Raw genomic sequence first — 15,291 nt, 5'->3', positions numbered from 1 at the left:
GCTGCTTCATCTCGCAGGAATCGGTGCCCTTGCTAGCTGAGGGGCCACAGGGGCCCACTGCAGGCAGCATGAGCACGGAAGGTCTCTGGCCATGGGTCCTGATTCTGGTCTGTCTGCCTGGTAAGTGGGTTGCCTCACTCTCCTACCCCCCTCACTTTGGCTCCAGCCTGTGGAGCCCATGTGGGGAGTGGCCAGAGGGCATAGCTGCAGCTTGCAGGGATGTAAGTTGACCGGCATGGCTTGGAGAATGGGCTTCCAGGGATGCTCCTAGAAGTCAGCTCCCAGGGGTCCCAGGGGGACCTCCCGAGGATGCTGGGGGCAGAGGGCCTGCCTGGCAGGAGACAGCAGGACTGACACCTCCAGACATTCACGCCCTGCCCTCCGCGCCAGGCTTGCCCCGCCCACTTCCCGAGGCCTGGGCTGAGGAGGGGGCTGGGGGCAGGGTCTGAAGCTAAGCCACACCGTGGCCTCAGTGTTGGAGCCTAAGGCCGCCCCCTGCTCCCTCCTTTTCCCTCCCTCCCCTGCCTCATACTTGCCCAGACACCTGGAGCCCAGGGTTGCCTTTTGAAGCCCAGTCTTGGTCTTCCTAGTGGGTTGCCATTTCCTTCTCCAGGGGATCTTCCTGGCCCAGGGATGGAACTCAAGTCTCCCGCGGATTCTTTACTGTCTGGGCTTCTGTAGTGGCTCAGGCAGTAAAGAATCTGCCCACAATGTGGGAGACCCAGGTTTGATCCTTGGGCCAGGAAGATCCTTTGGTGAAGGGAATGGCAACCCACTCCAGTATTCTTGCGGGCTACAGTCCAGGGGATCACAAAGAGTTGGGCACGACTCAGCGTCTAACACTTGTCCCCCTAGGGAAGTTCCTTCCGCAAGGTTGTCCAGGCCTCAGGGCCAGGTGGGCTCCCAGGACTCCTCCTGGAGGCCTGCCTGAAGGGCCTGGGTCCTGAGGCCTGACAGCCCACTCCCCTCACCCCACGTCCTCTTGTCCTGCGTAACCATTGTGCATATGTACCTGCGTCTGGGCCAGGCTTCATCATAGGAGCACCCTCAGCCTCTCACTGCTCTGGAGCCTGTGGGACCAGATTCTCAGAAGACCTCACCCCTGAGGAGACCCAGACATCTTGGGACAAGGACATCCCTGCAATAAACCAAGGTGAGGACACTGTCTTCTCGTGGGGTGAGGCGTATGAAGTTGTCCATGTAGCCTATGAAAACCATGCTGAACACTCAGATGAGTAGAAAATGCTGCGAGGAGATGTGCCAGCTTGCTAAGGGGGCCATGGTGAGCAGTAGTTCATGGGAAACTTCTTAAGTCTATTTTTCTGTGTCTTCTCTACTGGGGTGTTACTTTTACAAGAAGGGGGAAAAGCAGAGGTTTTAAAATATGGCGAGCCCCTTCCCTGGTGGCTCAGATGGTAAAGAATCCACCTGCAATGCAGGAGACCCTGGTTTGATCCCTGGGTCAGGAAGAGCCCCTGGAGAAGGGCAACCCACTCCAGTATTCTTGCCTGAATACAGAAGAGCCTGGCAGGCTACAGTCCCTGGAATCGCAGAGTCGGATGTGACTGAGCAATTGACTACACACACTTGGCTTTTATCAGGCCGAGTCTGATGTGAGTGGAATTATTAGCGGCTGTTAGGAAACATGCCTTCCACCTGGTGTGGGATGACCTGCAGGTGTGAGGCACTGTGGGTCTCAGGAAGTGCGAGTCTCAGGCCTTCCTGCCTGGGGAAGCGGAAAAAGAAATAAAGATGGGGATTTCAGAGCACAGTGGAGGGGGCGGAGGGAGAGCTTGTCCTGGAGCTATGAACCTGCTGGGTGTGGCTCGCCCCCTCCTGCTCTGTGAGATGCTGGAGCAGGGTGGCTCACCACCTTGGGGTCACTAATGGGAGCTGGCCAACTCCAGGTCAGCCTGAGGCTGTGGAGGACACTCTGCTAGGGCTGCTGGTGGCCCGAGGGCTCCCCATGAGCCTAGCCTAGTGACAGTCGGGAGGCCCTTTGCCAGGAGGCACACCCCCTCCCCAGCTGCTGGGGATGCTGCTGCTCAGACCTCGTTGTAGCCCAAGGCCCTCGTCCAGGGATGCCGAGGAAAGTGCTTCCTCCCTTGCCTGGGGCGGCCCTCCCACAGGGGCATGCACAGGCACGTGTCAAGGCGGGATAAGTCTTGGGGTCCGAAGGTCCTGTGAGGTCAGCCTGGGTGGCCCTCCTGCTGAACCCAGCCCTCCCCCGGGCGCTCCAGCTTCAGTCACCTGCAGATGGCCCCCTGGCTCAGGCTCTGCTCTGGGGAGCCCAGCTTCTAGGATGCACAGGGCTCTGAGCAAACCCAGGGAGACAGTGAAGGACAAGGAAAGCTGGCTGCTGCAGCCTGTGGGGCTGCACAGTTGGACATGACTGAGCGACTGACCAAAACAGCCTAACCTTCAGGATGCCAGGCACTCTTCTAAGACTCCTGTTGGGGCTGGTGTCTTAGAAGGGAGGCTGTGCAGAGAGGGGCTGCCCACTGTGCAGGGGGAGGTGGGGGGGTGGTGGGAGGGGAGGGTGGAGCCATAGCCCCCCAGCCGTGATAGCGAGGGCTGGACTTTCTGGGACTTGCCACAGTGAGGGTCCGGAGTGCTACACGGATGGGTCGGGGGTGAGTGGAGCAGGAGGGCCAGGGCGTGTGCTGGAAGCGTGGCTCGGGCTGGAGCGGAGGGTGGGGATAGCTGGAAGAAACGGCAACTTCCTGGGAGCAGAGGATGTCAGATGCAGGAGGCAGGAGCCGGGACTGGGTTGTTTGTTTGTTTGTTTGTTTTCCCTCTTGGCTGTGCTGCATGGCATTCAGGGTCTTAGTTCCCTAACCAGGGATTGAACCCGTGTCCCCTGCTGTGGAGGTGTGGAGTCCAGCCACTAAACTGCCAGAGAATTCACTGGGACTGGATAGTGTATGTGTGTGGGTCCTGGGAGAAACGTACTGTCTGAGCAGGGAAGGGTGTGATCAGGCTGAGAAGGGCTGCACGTGCTTGTAGTTGGGGACTCAGAGGGGCTGTGTGACTTTCCTGGGGTCACACAGCCTCAGGGCCCAGGGAAGGGTGGACCCTGGAGTTGCTTGGCTGGAGGTCTCTACTGGGCATGTCCTAGAGTCTGTTGTGGGGGTGGGGGCATGAACCCACATACGTGTGTCCCTTCCTTCTCAGGGCTGATTCCAGAGGAGTCCCCAGAGAGCAGCTTCCTCCTTGAGGGGGACATCCTACGGCCGGTGAGTGTGAGCGCGGGTACTCACACACACACACAAGTATAAAAGAACCTCACGGCAGTGTCAGAGACCTGTGAGCCCATCCCTAGGCGTCATGGGGGTGTGACTTGTAAGCCATCCTTCTTTGCTACTCTTAGCTCTTCTTGCCAAAATCAGCGTGAATGTTGTTAGGAATAAGCCAGCCTGGCGGAGGGTGTGACATCCGGAATGGTGGCAGCAGTCAGTCTGGGAGGGCTTCCTGCAGGAGGGGTTTTGGAACGTCAAGCCTCAGCTTGCTACCCTGGCCCAGGGAGGAGCTCAGGGAGTACTGGGACGAAGGAAGAGGCGAGCACAGGTTGGCAGAGTGGCTGGTGGGGATGTGGGGAGGTGTCTGGGGTGACATCGTGGGCGGCAGTGATGGTCTGAGGAAGACAGAATGAGGAATAACACACAAACCATCCTGCCTAGGGATGAGGGGCGGGGTCAGAAAGGGAGAAGGCTGGATGGGAATCAGGGCCTTCTTTTAGGAGGCTGGGGATGGCAGAAGGCTCTTGAATAGGACAGTGACTTGGCAAGAGCAAGACTTTGGTGCTGGTCTGATGCCGTCCATTGATGGCTCAGCTTGAGCTGGGCAGGAGAGCCGAAGGCCAGCCCAGGCCAGGGCAGGAACCCCTAGGGCAGGGCAGGGCCCCTGTTCCCAGATACTTAGTGAATGCACAGGTTAAATGCAGGATCCGTAAAACCTTTGGTAGCCTCTGCAGGAAATATTTTGTCTGGGTTTCTCTCTTTTTAAAAAAATTTATTTTTAAATGAAACAAAGATGAATATTTTTAATGATAAAAGGTAGAATTCACAAAAAAGATAGACATCATAAACCATTAGATACCTTAACAAAGAAACAAAGAAACATGGAGCAAAATTAAGAAGAAATATGAGGGAAAAAGAAAAATATATGATCATAGTGAGACATATTAACATTCCTGAGAATATTTTATCAAGTGCATAAAAAATTAAGATCTTGAAGGATATCATTAATAATTTAAATATAATAGATTTATATTTAATTTTATTAATCATATCCTACAGAAATTGTTTAAAATTTTGTATCTCATATGTTATTAGATGGCCACAGGACATTTAGAAAAACTGGCAAAAAGATAAGCATTACTGAATTTCATGGGTTTCTCTCCATGATAGAGTAAGTGGCAACTTCTTTCTCTACAACAAAGGGTTGTGCTGCGCGTCACACAGCTGGCCACTGACCTCCCTGTTTCTGTCCCTTCTCTGATGAGCAGCCACCCTCACCGCGCACATCTTGAGGGCTCCTGGGGCCTGAGGGGTGGCAGCCTCGGGGCGGGAAGCTTGGCCGGCCGCTCCCTGAGCTGCCCTCTCTCCTCAGAGTCCCTTCCGGCTGTTCTCGGCGACCAGCAGCAAGTGGCCCAAGAACGGCGGTGTCGTGGAGGTCCCCTTCCTGCTCTCCAGCAAGTACGGTGAGTCGGCCCCAGGCCCTGGAGCCACAGGCCTTCCTCCCTGTGCAGCCCGGCTCCTCTTCGCTTTGTTTTTCTTTAATGACATACAGTGACTTTATTTTTCATTTTTATTTATTTGTACTGGCTGTGCTGGGTCTTCGCTGCTGCACGGGCTTTCTCTGCAGTGAGCAGGGGCTGCTCGTTAGCTGGGCGCACAGGCTCCTCGTTGCGGCGGCTCCTGTTGCAGAGCACTGGCTCGAGGGCGAGCCAGCTCCAGCAGCTACAACTCGTGGGCTCCAGACCCCAGGCTCAGCAGTTGTGGCTCATGGGCTTGGTTGCTGTGCGGCATGTGGGGTCTTTCCAGAACAGGGATCAAACCATGTCTCCTGCATTAACAGGCGGCTTCTTTACCACTGAGCCACCAGAGAAGTTCCCTCTATGGGTTTTAATTCTCCTTTGTGCTTCCTCCACCATCACCCAAAGAACCCTTCTATCAGAAGCCCTCTGTCTCATGGGCCCCTGAGCTGGGATGCTAAAGTCCTGGAGGAGCTGATGGGGAAGCCACACCTAGGGACAGTCTGATCCATTTCAAGACCAGATGGCCCAGAAGACAGTGACCAGCCCAAGGTCACACAGACAGGGTGCACCTGGAGCCCTGCTTTTTCCTCCCCACACCATCATGCTGCCCTTCCTTCCTATCTATCTACATCCACCCCCCATTCATCCACCCCTCTATCCATCCATCCACCCTTCTATCCATCCACCCCTCTATCCATCCATCCACCCCTCTATCCATCCACCCCCTATCCATCCATCCACCCCTCTATCCATCCATCTACCCCTCTATCCATCCATCCATCCTTACTTGTTTTTGGCCATGTTGTGAGGCATGCAGGATCTTGGTTCCCTGACTAGGGGTTGAACGCATGCTCCCTGCACTGGGAACATGGAGTCTTAAACACTGGGCCACTAGGAAAGCCCCATGCTGACATTTCTTGGCGTTCTACACTGGAGAATGATCTAAAGCTCAGCTCCTTCCCCCCGTGCAGACATCTGGGGGAGAGCAGTGCAGGGAGCCTGGCTGGGGCTTTAGCCGGCGGGTCTCTTCCCCAGATAAGCCTAGCCGCCAAGTCATCCTGGAGGCATTTGCTGAGTTTGAACGCTTCACGTGCATCAGGTTTGTTGCCTACGATGGCCAGAGGGACTTTATTTCCATCATCCCCATGTCTGGGTAAGTGCTTCTTGGTGAGTGTGTGAGTGTGCCTATGTGTACATGGTGAGAGCCTCAGCTGTCTTGAGTTCAGCCTGAAATTAACAAAACTGTTGTCTAAAACCTGTGTCTGGGCCTGTCCTCCCTAGTCTAGAGTCCCCCTGCCCATCTGAGTGGTCTGCTCAGCATGAGCTAGACCTGCAAATACTCAGGAGAGGTGGGCAAGGAGGTGCTCAACCCTTTAAAGAAGCTTCCACTCCATCTCCTGGGAGACTACGTGACCTGGGGAGCGAGTGCAGGTGTCATGGGGCACACCTGGCCTCGGATCCAGGTTCCATGGTGCAGGAGCCAGGTGACTCTGGCAAGGCCCTTAACTTCTGAGCCCCTCTGTCTTCTCTCTGAAATGCGGGTGATGGTAATACTGCTTTCCTAGCTTGCTAGGGCCCTAAGAGAATGTGCATGAGAGCTTTGACTCGGGGCTCCCCATGTGGAGACATTCACGTAATCAGCTGCTTCCATCATCCATGTTAACATCAGCTCTCACCAACTCCTTACAGTGCAGGCTGGAAACAGGGTTCCAGCACACCCCGTTCACAGAGGGCCAAGCAGTGGGGGGGACTTGGGAACAGCAAGCTGGGGGCTACAGCCCAGGACGGGGACTTGCTCTGGGTGCTCTCTTATCCCAGGTCCTGGGAGGAGGGGCGAGGGGCCTGGGTTTGCCGATTCTCCTAGCCAATGCCCACCCAGCACTTTCATGGCCCTGCAGGTGCTTCTCAAGCATTGGCCGCAGCGGAGGGATGCAGGTGGTGTCTCTAGGGCCCAGCTGTCTCCAGAGGGGCCCGGGCATCATCCTGCATGAGCTTATGCACGTGCTGGGCTTCTGGCATGAGCACTCACGGGCCGACCGGGACCGCTACATCCGTGTGAACTGGAATGAGATCCTCCCAGGTAAGCCAGGTCGTGCATGGTGGGGGAGGTGGAGGAGAGGTGGTCTGCCAGAAGGTGGCAGGCATGGCCTGCGCCCAGGGAATTGCCTGGCTATTTGGGAAAGGTTGTCCATCTTCCCCACGACCTGCCTGTCTCCCATGGGGAAGGTGGGATTCCTGCTTTCCTCCAAGACACGGAGAATAACCCAGATGCTGCTGCTCCGGGCCCTGACGCTTCAGTGCCACCCACAGTCACCCTGAACTACGGCATCAATTTGCCCTGCCTCGTCTCTCCCCACTGACACCGGCAGTTACCTAAGGATGGAGTTGATGGTCTTACGACTCTTGCTCACTTATACTCAACCAGCAGCCCTGCATACCTTAGACACTGCTCTTGAGGCTCAGGGCAGGGACGGTGCTCTGGTTGAGGAGCTGAGCCAAGACAGATATCTTAGAGGTAGTGGGCTATGTGTGTGTGCCAAGTGCCCGATGCAGGAGGTAGAGGGCAACCCTGCAGAGGCTGTGAGATGGCTGCTGATGGGCCTCTGGGATAAAGTATAGGGGGACCAGGTCCTGAAGAGTGGCAGTGGGAAAGCTGAGGCTGGTCTGGAGAGTGGGTCACTGCACTGGATGCCAGGGAGCTGCAGCTATGTGCTGGGCAAGGTGCCAAGGATCTGACTCCAGCAGCGGTGAGGCCCTGTCCTTGGCAGAGGGGCGCAGCCTTACATAGGAGGTGAGAGGAGTCGAGACAATTGATTCATGAGGGAGGAGAGCAGAGGAGGTGAGTGATTTGGGTTTGGGGGTATGGAAGCAAATGAACGCTTGAAAGGCTTCGTGTAAGAGGAGGGCTTCTGGTATGAGTGCCTTTGCTGCTGCTGTGGGGTTATGCTTAGGGGAGGAGGCCCAAGATAGCAGCCATCATACATGGATGCCCCCCATGCCGAGAATGGGATGGGAAAATGGGCAGCGCCTCTTAGTGGGATGGGGGATAGAGATTGAGATCAGAGATTAGTCTAGAAGTGGGGAGGCCATAGTGACACCACACTATAAAAATAGAATACAGTCCTTTCGGTGCTTATGGAGGGACTTCCCAGGAGGTCCGGTGGTTAGGATTTCCTGCTTCCATTCTAGGGAGCATGTCACTGCGCAGTGAAAACAAAAAAAAAGCTCAAGTGCCCATGGAATCCTTTTAAAGACTTATGATAGCCACAAGATCTTCAAATTTGAAAAAGTAGAGTTAATACAAACATTTTGATCATGATGTAAAAAGTAGAAGCTAGTAACAAGTGAAAAATGTTATCTATTTGAAAATTAAAATTTAGAAAACAACAAACCTTTTTTGAAGCTATGGAGTTAAAGAAATTGCAGGAATTCTTAGAGCATGAAAATTAGAACCAAGGGTTCATAGCTAAAGCAATACACAGGGAAAATATGTAGACTGAAATACTTAGATCAATGAATATAGAGGACAAATTCGGCATTTCAATTCAAGTTAAGAAAAAGGAATTAGTGAAGGGAAAAGCAGAAATTAATGAGTTAGAAAACAAAACAGCACTAATAAATGAAAAACCTGTTTTTTCTTTTAACAATAAAATTAAACAGCAGCTACCCTAATGGAAAAAATTGCTAAAGAACAAGGAAAAATGAGAATGTTTGTACTTAGTTAATATGTAAAGAACAAACGGCTAAAATACACAAACCAGTAACATCAATTAACTGTGAAGGCGGAACTCAAGGGGGATGGAGTGGGAAGCATTATGTATCTTCATATTTTCTGAGTTTTGAGTCAGATAAATATGTTGCCTACTCAAAGTTATGTTTAATAACTTAAAGGATTTTAAAAGGAAAAAGTAAGCACTCTACTGGTTGGATATTTCCAGGCAGGGATGGGATATAAAGGTGTTAGATTACCATTTTAGTGGTGAGGAGGCTGCTGGTGACCATGGATGAGTGTAAAGGCAGCTGGCTGGGCCTGGGATCTTTAGGGGAGCAAAGATGGGGGGTACAGCTGTTCCTTCAGAGGCTCACTGAAGGGCAGGAGAGAAGTTGAGGGATGGAAGCTTGTTGCTCCCAGGCCTGGAGGGGCCAAGGGACAGGAAGAAGCAAGAGCTCTGGCCAATGGGAAAAGGCTGAGCTCCACACCTGGGGTTGGGGGTGGGGCAGGTGCTGTTGGCTGGGGGCAGGGAGGGCAGGTGGCTTTGCTTCTGGGGGTGGGGTATACCCCCGGTCGATGGTGGGCTCACAGGTCTCCAAGCCTGGGGTGGGGAGGAGGAGCGGGGTGAGGAGTAGGCACTTGATCTCGCCAGTAGTGGGCATCCAAGGCTCTGAGCAGCGTGGAACTTCTTGAAAGCTGTAGACTATATTAGTATAAAGATAGTTTCACACAGGGCGAGCCTGAGAGGAGGAAAGATGGGGGAGAGAAGTCTTAGGAGACGATGGCAGGCCAGCCACCAAGTCCCTGTGCTTGTATAAATACATCAGCTGGTGCAGATCTGGAACCCTCCCAGGGCACCGAGGAGACGGGGATCAGAAGTGGGGGTGGGGTGAGGAGATGCACTCTGGGTGTAGTTTTGGACCCCCTCAGGTGGTCTGGACACTTCCAGGAACCCCCTGCCACCTTCCCTTCCTCCCCTGGCCCCCTTCCCCATCGCCAAGTGCTTTTTTCAGGTTTTGAAATGAACTTCATCAAATCTCGGAGCAGCAACATGCTGGTGCCCTATGACTACTCTTCAGTGATGCACTATGGGAGGTGAGGACCCCTTTTCTGGCTTTCTTCCCTCCGCACTGTCCTGCCAGCCCAGCAAGTCTGGACTCAGGCCCCTGCCTCCCGGGTTTCAGGCTCGCCTTCAGCCGGCGCGGGCTGCCCACCATCACTCCACTCTGGGCCCCCAGTGTCCACATTGGCCAGCGATGGAACCTCAGCAACTCGGATGTTGCACGGGTCCTCAGGTTTTATGACTGCAGCCCAAGTGGCCACGAGCCCAGTGGGAAAGGTGAGTGACAGGGAGCAGAGCGATTTGAGGAGCTGGAAGAAGGTTGAGGTGGAATTAGTGAGGGTCAAGTGCTAGGAGGTGAGTCGGTAGAGGTGAGTCTGTAGAGGTGAGCAGGGGCAGACCAGGGGCTCTCCATTCAGATGTAGAAAAAGCACTTGAAAAAAAATTAACAATCAGCTATGATTAAAAACTGTTGGCAAATAGGAATAGAGGTCACTTTCCTAACCTTAACGTACCTACAAAAAAACCAAACCAAAAATCATTTTAAATGTCAAAACATTAAGACAAGTTTTCCACTCTTGTCTCATCTATTCAACAATGTAGTAAGTCTTAGCCCATGTGGTACAACAAAAAATGAAGTCTTGAGGCTTGAGAAGGAAGAAAAAAGTCACTATTCATAGATGACCATCTGCATTGAAGGAATCTACAAAAAAATTACTAGAACTAATAAGAATTTTTAAAGGTGAATATAATCAATATACAAAAGTCAGTTGTATTGTAATGCAGCATCAATTTATTAAAATACATTTTAAGCCTTTAAAAAGATGCAGCTGGCCCAGGCAGGAGTGAGAGTGCAGAATCGGGCAGTGGCTGTGCAAGGGAGAAGCAGGAGGCGTGATGAGGATCGACAGGAAAGAGAATTGAGACGGCTTCGAGTATTCTTTTCCTTGACAGGTTATTATAGCATGCTGACTATAGTTCCCTGACTGCAGTACCAGGCCCGCTGACTCTTAGCTGAGCACATGGCTGGCCGGGATAAAGGCTACCTTTGCCAGTCTCCCTTGCATTTGGGCGTGGCCAGGTGACTGCCTTCTAGCTTGTGAGATAGCCATCAGTTGTCGTCTTGTGAAGAAACATTTTTCTGAAGTTGGTTGCCCTGGTGACCTTTTCTCATCACCATGACCTCATTAGTAATTGGGGAAATGCAAATAAAGACCACAGTACCCTTTTTTATCCCTTAAGTTGGCAGAAGTTTAGAAGTCAGATACTGCCAAATACAAATAAGATGATGAAGCGATGATGACATTCATACTCTGCTGATAGGAGTATAAATGCTGCACCATTTTGGAAAACAATTTGATAGCTTGCAAAGTTGACGTGTGTATACCCCACGACTCAGAATCTACTCCTTAGTATTTTCTCACACGTGTACTCCCAACTCCAGCGGTAGGCAGTCTCTACTCTACATTCTGTGTCTGTAGGTTTGCCTACTCTGGGCATGTCGTATAAACAGAATCATAAAAGACGGTCTTTTGTGATCGGCTTCTTTCACATAGGATTCTGTTTTCAAGGTTCATCCACAGTATAGCATATCAGTACAGCTGATCCTCGAACAGTCTGAGGGTTAGTGGCGCTGACCCTCTGTCAACAGACCCTCTGACTGCCTACAGCTTCAGTCAGTCCTCCACATCCAGGGATTCAACTGGCCGTGTGGTACTGTAGAACGTTTGCTGAGAAAAGTCACGTATCAGTGCGCTCATGCAGTTCAAACCTGTGTGGTTCAAGGGTCAACTGTATTTCATTTTTATTGTTGAAGGATATGCCACATTTTGTTTATCCATTATCAAAGGATCTTTGGGCCATTTCTAGTTCTAGTGGGACAAACATTCATGTACAAGATTTTATGTGGACATGTATTTTCTTTTCTTTTGGATATATACGTAGGAGTGAAATTTCTGGGTTCTTGGGTAACTCCATACTTGACTGCTAAATTGTTTTCCAAATTGGCTGCACTTTTTTTCACTTCTACCAGCAGGTATATGAAGTTTCATATGAAGCCCTTGTCACCACTTCTGGTTGTAACCATGCCCAAGTGGGTGTGAAGTGGCATTTTGTTGTCGCTTTGATTTGCGTTTCCTGTGAACACCTCTTTATGTGCTTATAGGTCTTTTGTATATGTTTGGAAAAGTGTTCAAATCTTTTGCCTGTTTTTTGGTTGGGTTGTCTTTTACTGGTAAATTGTGGGAGTTCTTTATATATTCTGAATATGTGTCCCTTATAGGATATATCATTTAGAAATATTTTCTCACATTTTATCCATTGTTTAACTTTCTAGATGGTGTTCTTTGCTTATAAACATTTGAAATTTTGACGCAAAGTCCAACTTACATTTTCTTCTATCACTGTGCTTTTGATGTCGTGTCTAAGAAGGATTTGCCTAACTCAAGGTCATGTAGATTTAATCCAATGTATTTTGCATGTACACCAGGCCTTCCCTGGTGACTCAGATGGTAAAGAATCTGCCTGTGATATGGGAGACCTGGGTTCAATCCCTGGTTTGGAAAGGTCTCCTGGAGAAGGACATGGCAACCCACTCCAGTAGACTTGCTGGAAAACTCCATGGACAGATGAGCCTGGTGGGCTACAGTCCATGGGGTATCAAGAGTTGGATGTGCGCTGTGCTTAATAGTTCAGTCGTTTTGCATGTGATTATGCAGCTCCAGCACCATTTTGCTGACTTATTTCCTATGATATCAAATATTAGAAAGATTAAACATTAAACAATAAGAGACAATGGCAAGAGTTTTGTGGGTAACTATTTGAGAGGTTTTAAGAACAGAATTGAGAGGTGGCTAGAAGTGGTCATGGGTCAGTGGAAAGTGCATCAAGGTAGTGGATATACAAGCAAGTTTGGGTATGGAAGTAATGACCCCATTGAGAAGGGGGAGTGGATTCATGGGGCAGAAGAATATCTAGAATATTCAACAAGGAACTGTTCTCCTTGGGAGCTGAAGCACTTTCTTGGACCTAGTGGCAAGGAAGAAAATGGGAGCAGACTCCAGTTGGTCTGTGGTCTTGATGTGCTATGAGGGGCTTCAGTCCCAGGCGTTGATGGCAAAAGAGTGAGGTGAGAGGCTGGGGAGAAGAGGATGTGCAGGGAGGGAAAGGTGTGGAGTGGCTGACTGGGGTGCAGGAGAGGACACCTCTGAGAGACACTCGGTGGGGGCGCGGTGGTGCTGGGCAGCTGCTGGCCTAGGTTAGTCACTTCGTCCTCTAGGACTGGGGTGCTGTGGGCAGTTCTGCCAGAGTGGGCGGGCCTGGGGATGTCTCGGGGACCCATGCCAGGTGTGGAGGGTGTTTTGGAAGTGAGGAGGCTATGGAGCAAGAAGATGGGCTTTGGGGGCTCAGCGGGGCTGGAGGTCATGGTACTGAGGCAAGTGGGCTGGAAGCAGAGGAGGCAGAGGCCAGAGGGGGTGCTGCTGGGGCCCAGGACTTCAGGGGGCGTGGTTTCTGCAGGTCCAGGCAGGGAGCGGCCTGGGAAGTCACTGGCTGAAGCGTGTCAGCTCAGATGGGCCAGTGTTCACAGATGGAAGATACGGCCTCATTAGGAAGCAACTGGAGGGTGAGCAAGGATCAAAGCAGTGCTTATGGGGTGTGCCTGGCCAGCCAGATAACTTGGGCCCAAAATGAAGAGTCTTACAAAGTAGCCGGTGGCAGCCAGCTGTGGTCTGGGAGTAGCGGTGAAGGGCCAGCAGGACCCACCCCGCTGAGCTCATGGGCCTGACAGTCACGTGTGTCCTGCTGACACCCCGGGTAAGGGTGTAGCTGCAAGTGTAGAAGTTCTGGAAAAGGCTTCGGATACAGGTAAGGGATGAGGTGTTGCTGTGTAGAGTGGCCCCGGGGGGTTGTGCTGAGGTCTGCAGTGCTCGGTCAGGGGGTTGGCCATCAGCGGAGCCAGGGTATGATAGGAGGTCACTGAGGGTCCCAGTGGCTGACCTCTGACGGTGACCTCTGGGGCCAAGTGGGGAGGGGATGGCATGGCTCCATGCTTCTTGTCTCTCGGGGGAGTTGGGAATCAGGGTTTCGAAGGTGTTGGGCAGTGGCATGGCAGGAACATGGTGGGTTCTAGGTCTCTGTGAACAGGCTGAAGGGCGCTCTGGCTCTAACACTGTCCTTCTGTGACTCTGGGACATAACCTGTCTTTCCTGCTCTAGGGCTCCAGACCCCTGGGAGTGCTAGGAGCCCCACTCCTGGCTCTAGGTCACAGCTGCAGCAGCTTCTGAAGGCATTGTTGGAGGAATCCAGGAGATCTGACCCCAGAGGCTTTGGGGAGGAAGACCAGCATGCTGCTGCCAGGTCTGAAGAGAGCCTTCATGCGTGGAAGCCCTCCGCCCTGAGGAATTCCGAAGTGAAGGCCTCTGCCGATCCTGCCCCGTCAGCCCCCAGCTTCCTCCCTGAGGCCAAGGCCTGGGGCAGTCTTTCCTGACATTGCCCTGGCGCCATCCCGGCAGCACCAAATACCCCATTTCTAGAAGAAGACCAATCCACATCCATCTAGGCTCTTCTGGGGAACCCTGCTCTGCCAGGGGCCCGTGCACCCAGAAATCACTTTATGAAGACACCCAGAGGTCAAGCCTGTGGCTTCCGTCCCCTTGGCCCCTCTGGGCAGCACCCCTGCCTTCCAGCTTCTCTGGCTCCTCCGTCTGAGGCTTGGGCCCCTCTCTCTGCTCCTTCCTTCCTGGTCACGTTTCCCCAAGGGCTCCTAGGACAGAGAGACCCTCTAGGTCAGTCGGGGGAGTGCCGACTCTGCCGGCTCTCAACTGCCTAGCCCCCGGGGAGGATGGGAGGTGACTTCTCGGTGGCTCCAGGGACAGGGACCTGGAGGGCTGGGCCTCCCTGAAGGCCCCGGGAGCCCCTCTGAGGTTGAGGCACAGCCCCCCACAGGGACTAATGGTACCTTCACCGCTCCCTCAGGCCACCCCGTGCTCGAGACCTTGGGAGTAGCCCCTCTCCCGGTTGTCTGAGCGGTGGGAACCTGGGAACGTAGCCCTGCGCTCCAGGAGGCTTCCAGAACCCCACTTCCTCCCTTGCCTCCTGGGGAGGTGAAGAGGTGGGGGCCTAGGTGCGGGGAAATTTGCTGCGGGAAACTCAGCAAGAACACGAGGACCTGAAGTCAGGACTCAAAGCGCCGTCACCCGCGCTGCTCTTTCCAGGAACTTTGCCTCTGCTCAGACCCAGTGCCCCAGACTTGGCCCGAGGAGGCCCTGGAAGGTGGGGAGGGGCTGCGGGGCCACCCTGACTGTCTTCCTTCAGCCAATCCCCACTCCTCTCCTTCAGCTGCTGGCCTCCCTGGTGAGGGCTGTTCAGGGTCAAGAAAGTCTCTAGGGATGGCAGTGAGCGAGCCAGACCCCCGCACCCCCACCCCGTGCAGGTCTAGGGGCCTGCTTTGGGTGGGAGGGCAGCAGGAGCCCCTGCCCGTCCCAGTGGGGCCAGGTCCCCCTGATGTCTCGGGAAAAGTAGAAATAAAGTTGGGAACTTGCTCCAGGAGTCTGGTGCTGGGCTGTGCTGACTACCTCATACCGGTGCCTTGACCTCTCCTGACTGCCCTGGGAGGGGCCCTCTAGGCACTGAGACCCACATTTCAGAGTCAGGAACAGACTCGGGGAAGCAAACTGGTGTGCCCAAGGAAATAGGGCTGAGCAGCAGGGCTGAGACGCGCCCTCTGCCATCCTCTTCACTGTTTCTGGGGGCCTGGAGCCT

The 15,291-nt window shown here is 53.1% G+C and overlaps 1 protein-coding gene across 3 annotated transcripts; it reads left to right on the top strand.

Annotated features, from left to right (window-relative positions):
* Positions 1–14,274, top strand: ASTL (astacin like metalloendopeptidase). Of its 3 annotated transcripts, none has more exons than XM_055539327.1 (9): positions 1–120; positions 1,028–1,153; positions 3,175–3,236; positions 4,612–4,702; positions 5,795–5,912; positions 6,658–6,839; positions 9,485–9,566; positions 9,656–9,810; positions 13,746–14,274. In XM_055539327.1, the coding sequence occupies exons 1-9, from the start codon at positions 69–71 to the stop codon at positions 14,015–14,017; spliced, it is 1,140 nt and encodes a 379-aa protein (XP_055395302.1). In that variant the 5' UTR covers positions 1–68; the 3' UTR covers positions 14,018–14,274. The 3 variants fall into 3 exon arrangements, with proteins under 3 accessions (XP_055395302.1, XP_055395304.1, XP_055395303.1); XM_055539329.1 differs by lacking the exon at positions 13,746–14,274 and adding an exon at positions 11,103–11,902; XM_055539328.1 differs by lacking the exon at positions 13,746–14,274 and adding an exon at positions 10,486–11,041.
* Positions 14,275–15,291: the final 1,017 nt, after the last annotated feature.

Source organism: Bubalus kerabau, chromosome 11 (genome assembly GCF_029407905.1).
Source record: "Bubalus kerabau isolate K-KA32 ecotype Philippines breed swamp buffalo chromosome 11, PCC_UOA_SB_1v2, whole genome shotgun sequence".
NCBI lineage: Eukaryota > Metazoa > Chordata > Mammalia > Artiodactyla > Bovidae > Bubalus > Bubalus kerabau.
The sequence above is the reverse complement of the archived record's forward strand: the minus strand, read 5'-3'. Positions and strand labels throughout refer to the sequence as shown.

Excerpts from the sequence above, each read along its gene's own strand:
- ASTL (XM_055539327.1), top strand. The coding sequence starts at position 69 with ATGAGCACGGAAGGTCTCTGGCCATGGGTCCTGATTCTGGTCTGTCTG. Across the intron at positions 121-1,027 it reads GATTCTGGTCTGTCTGCCTG|GCTTCATCATAGGAGCACCC; the intron begins GTAAGTGGGTTG and ends CGTCTGGGCCAG. Across the intron at positions 5,913-6,657 it reads TCCATCATCCCCATGTCTGG|GTGCTTCTCAAGCATTGGCC; the intron begins GTAAGTGCTTCT and ends ATGGCCCTGCAG.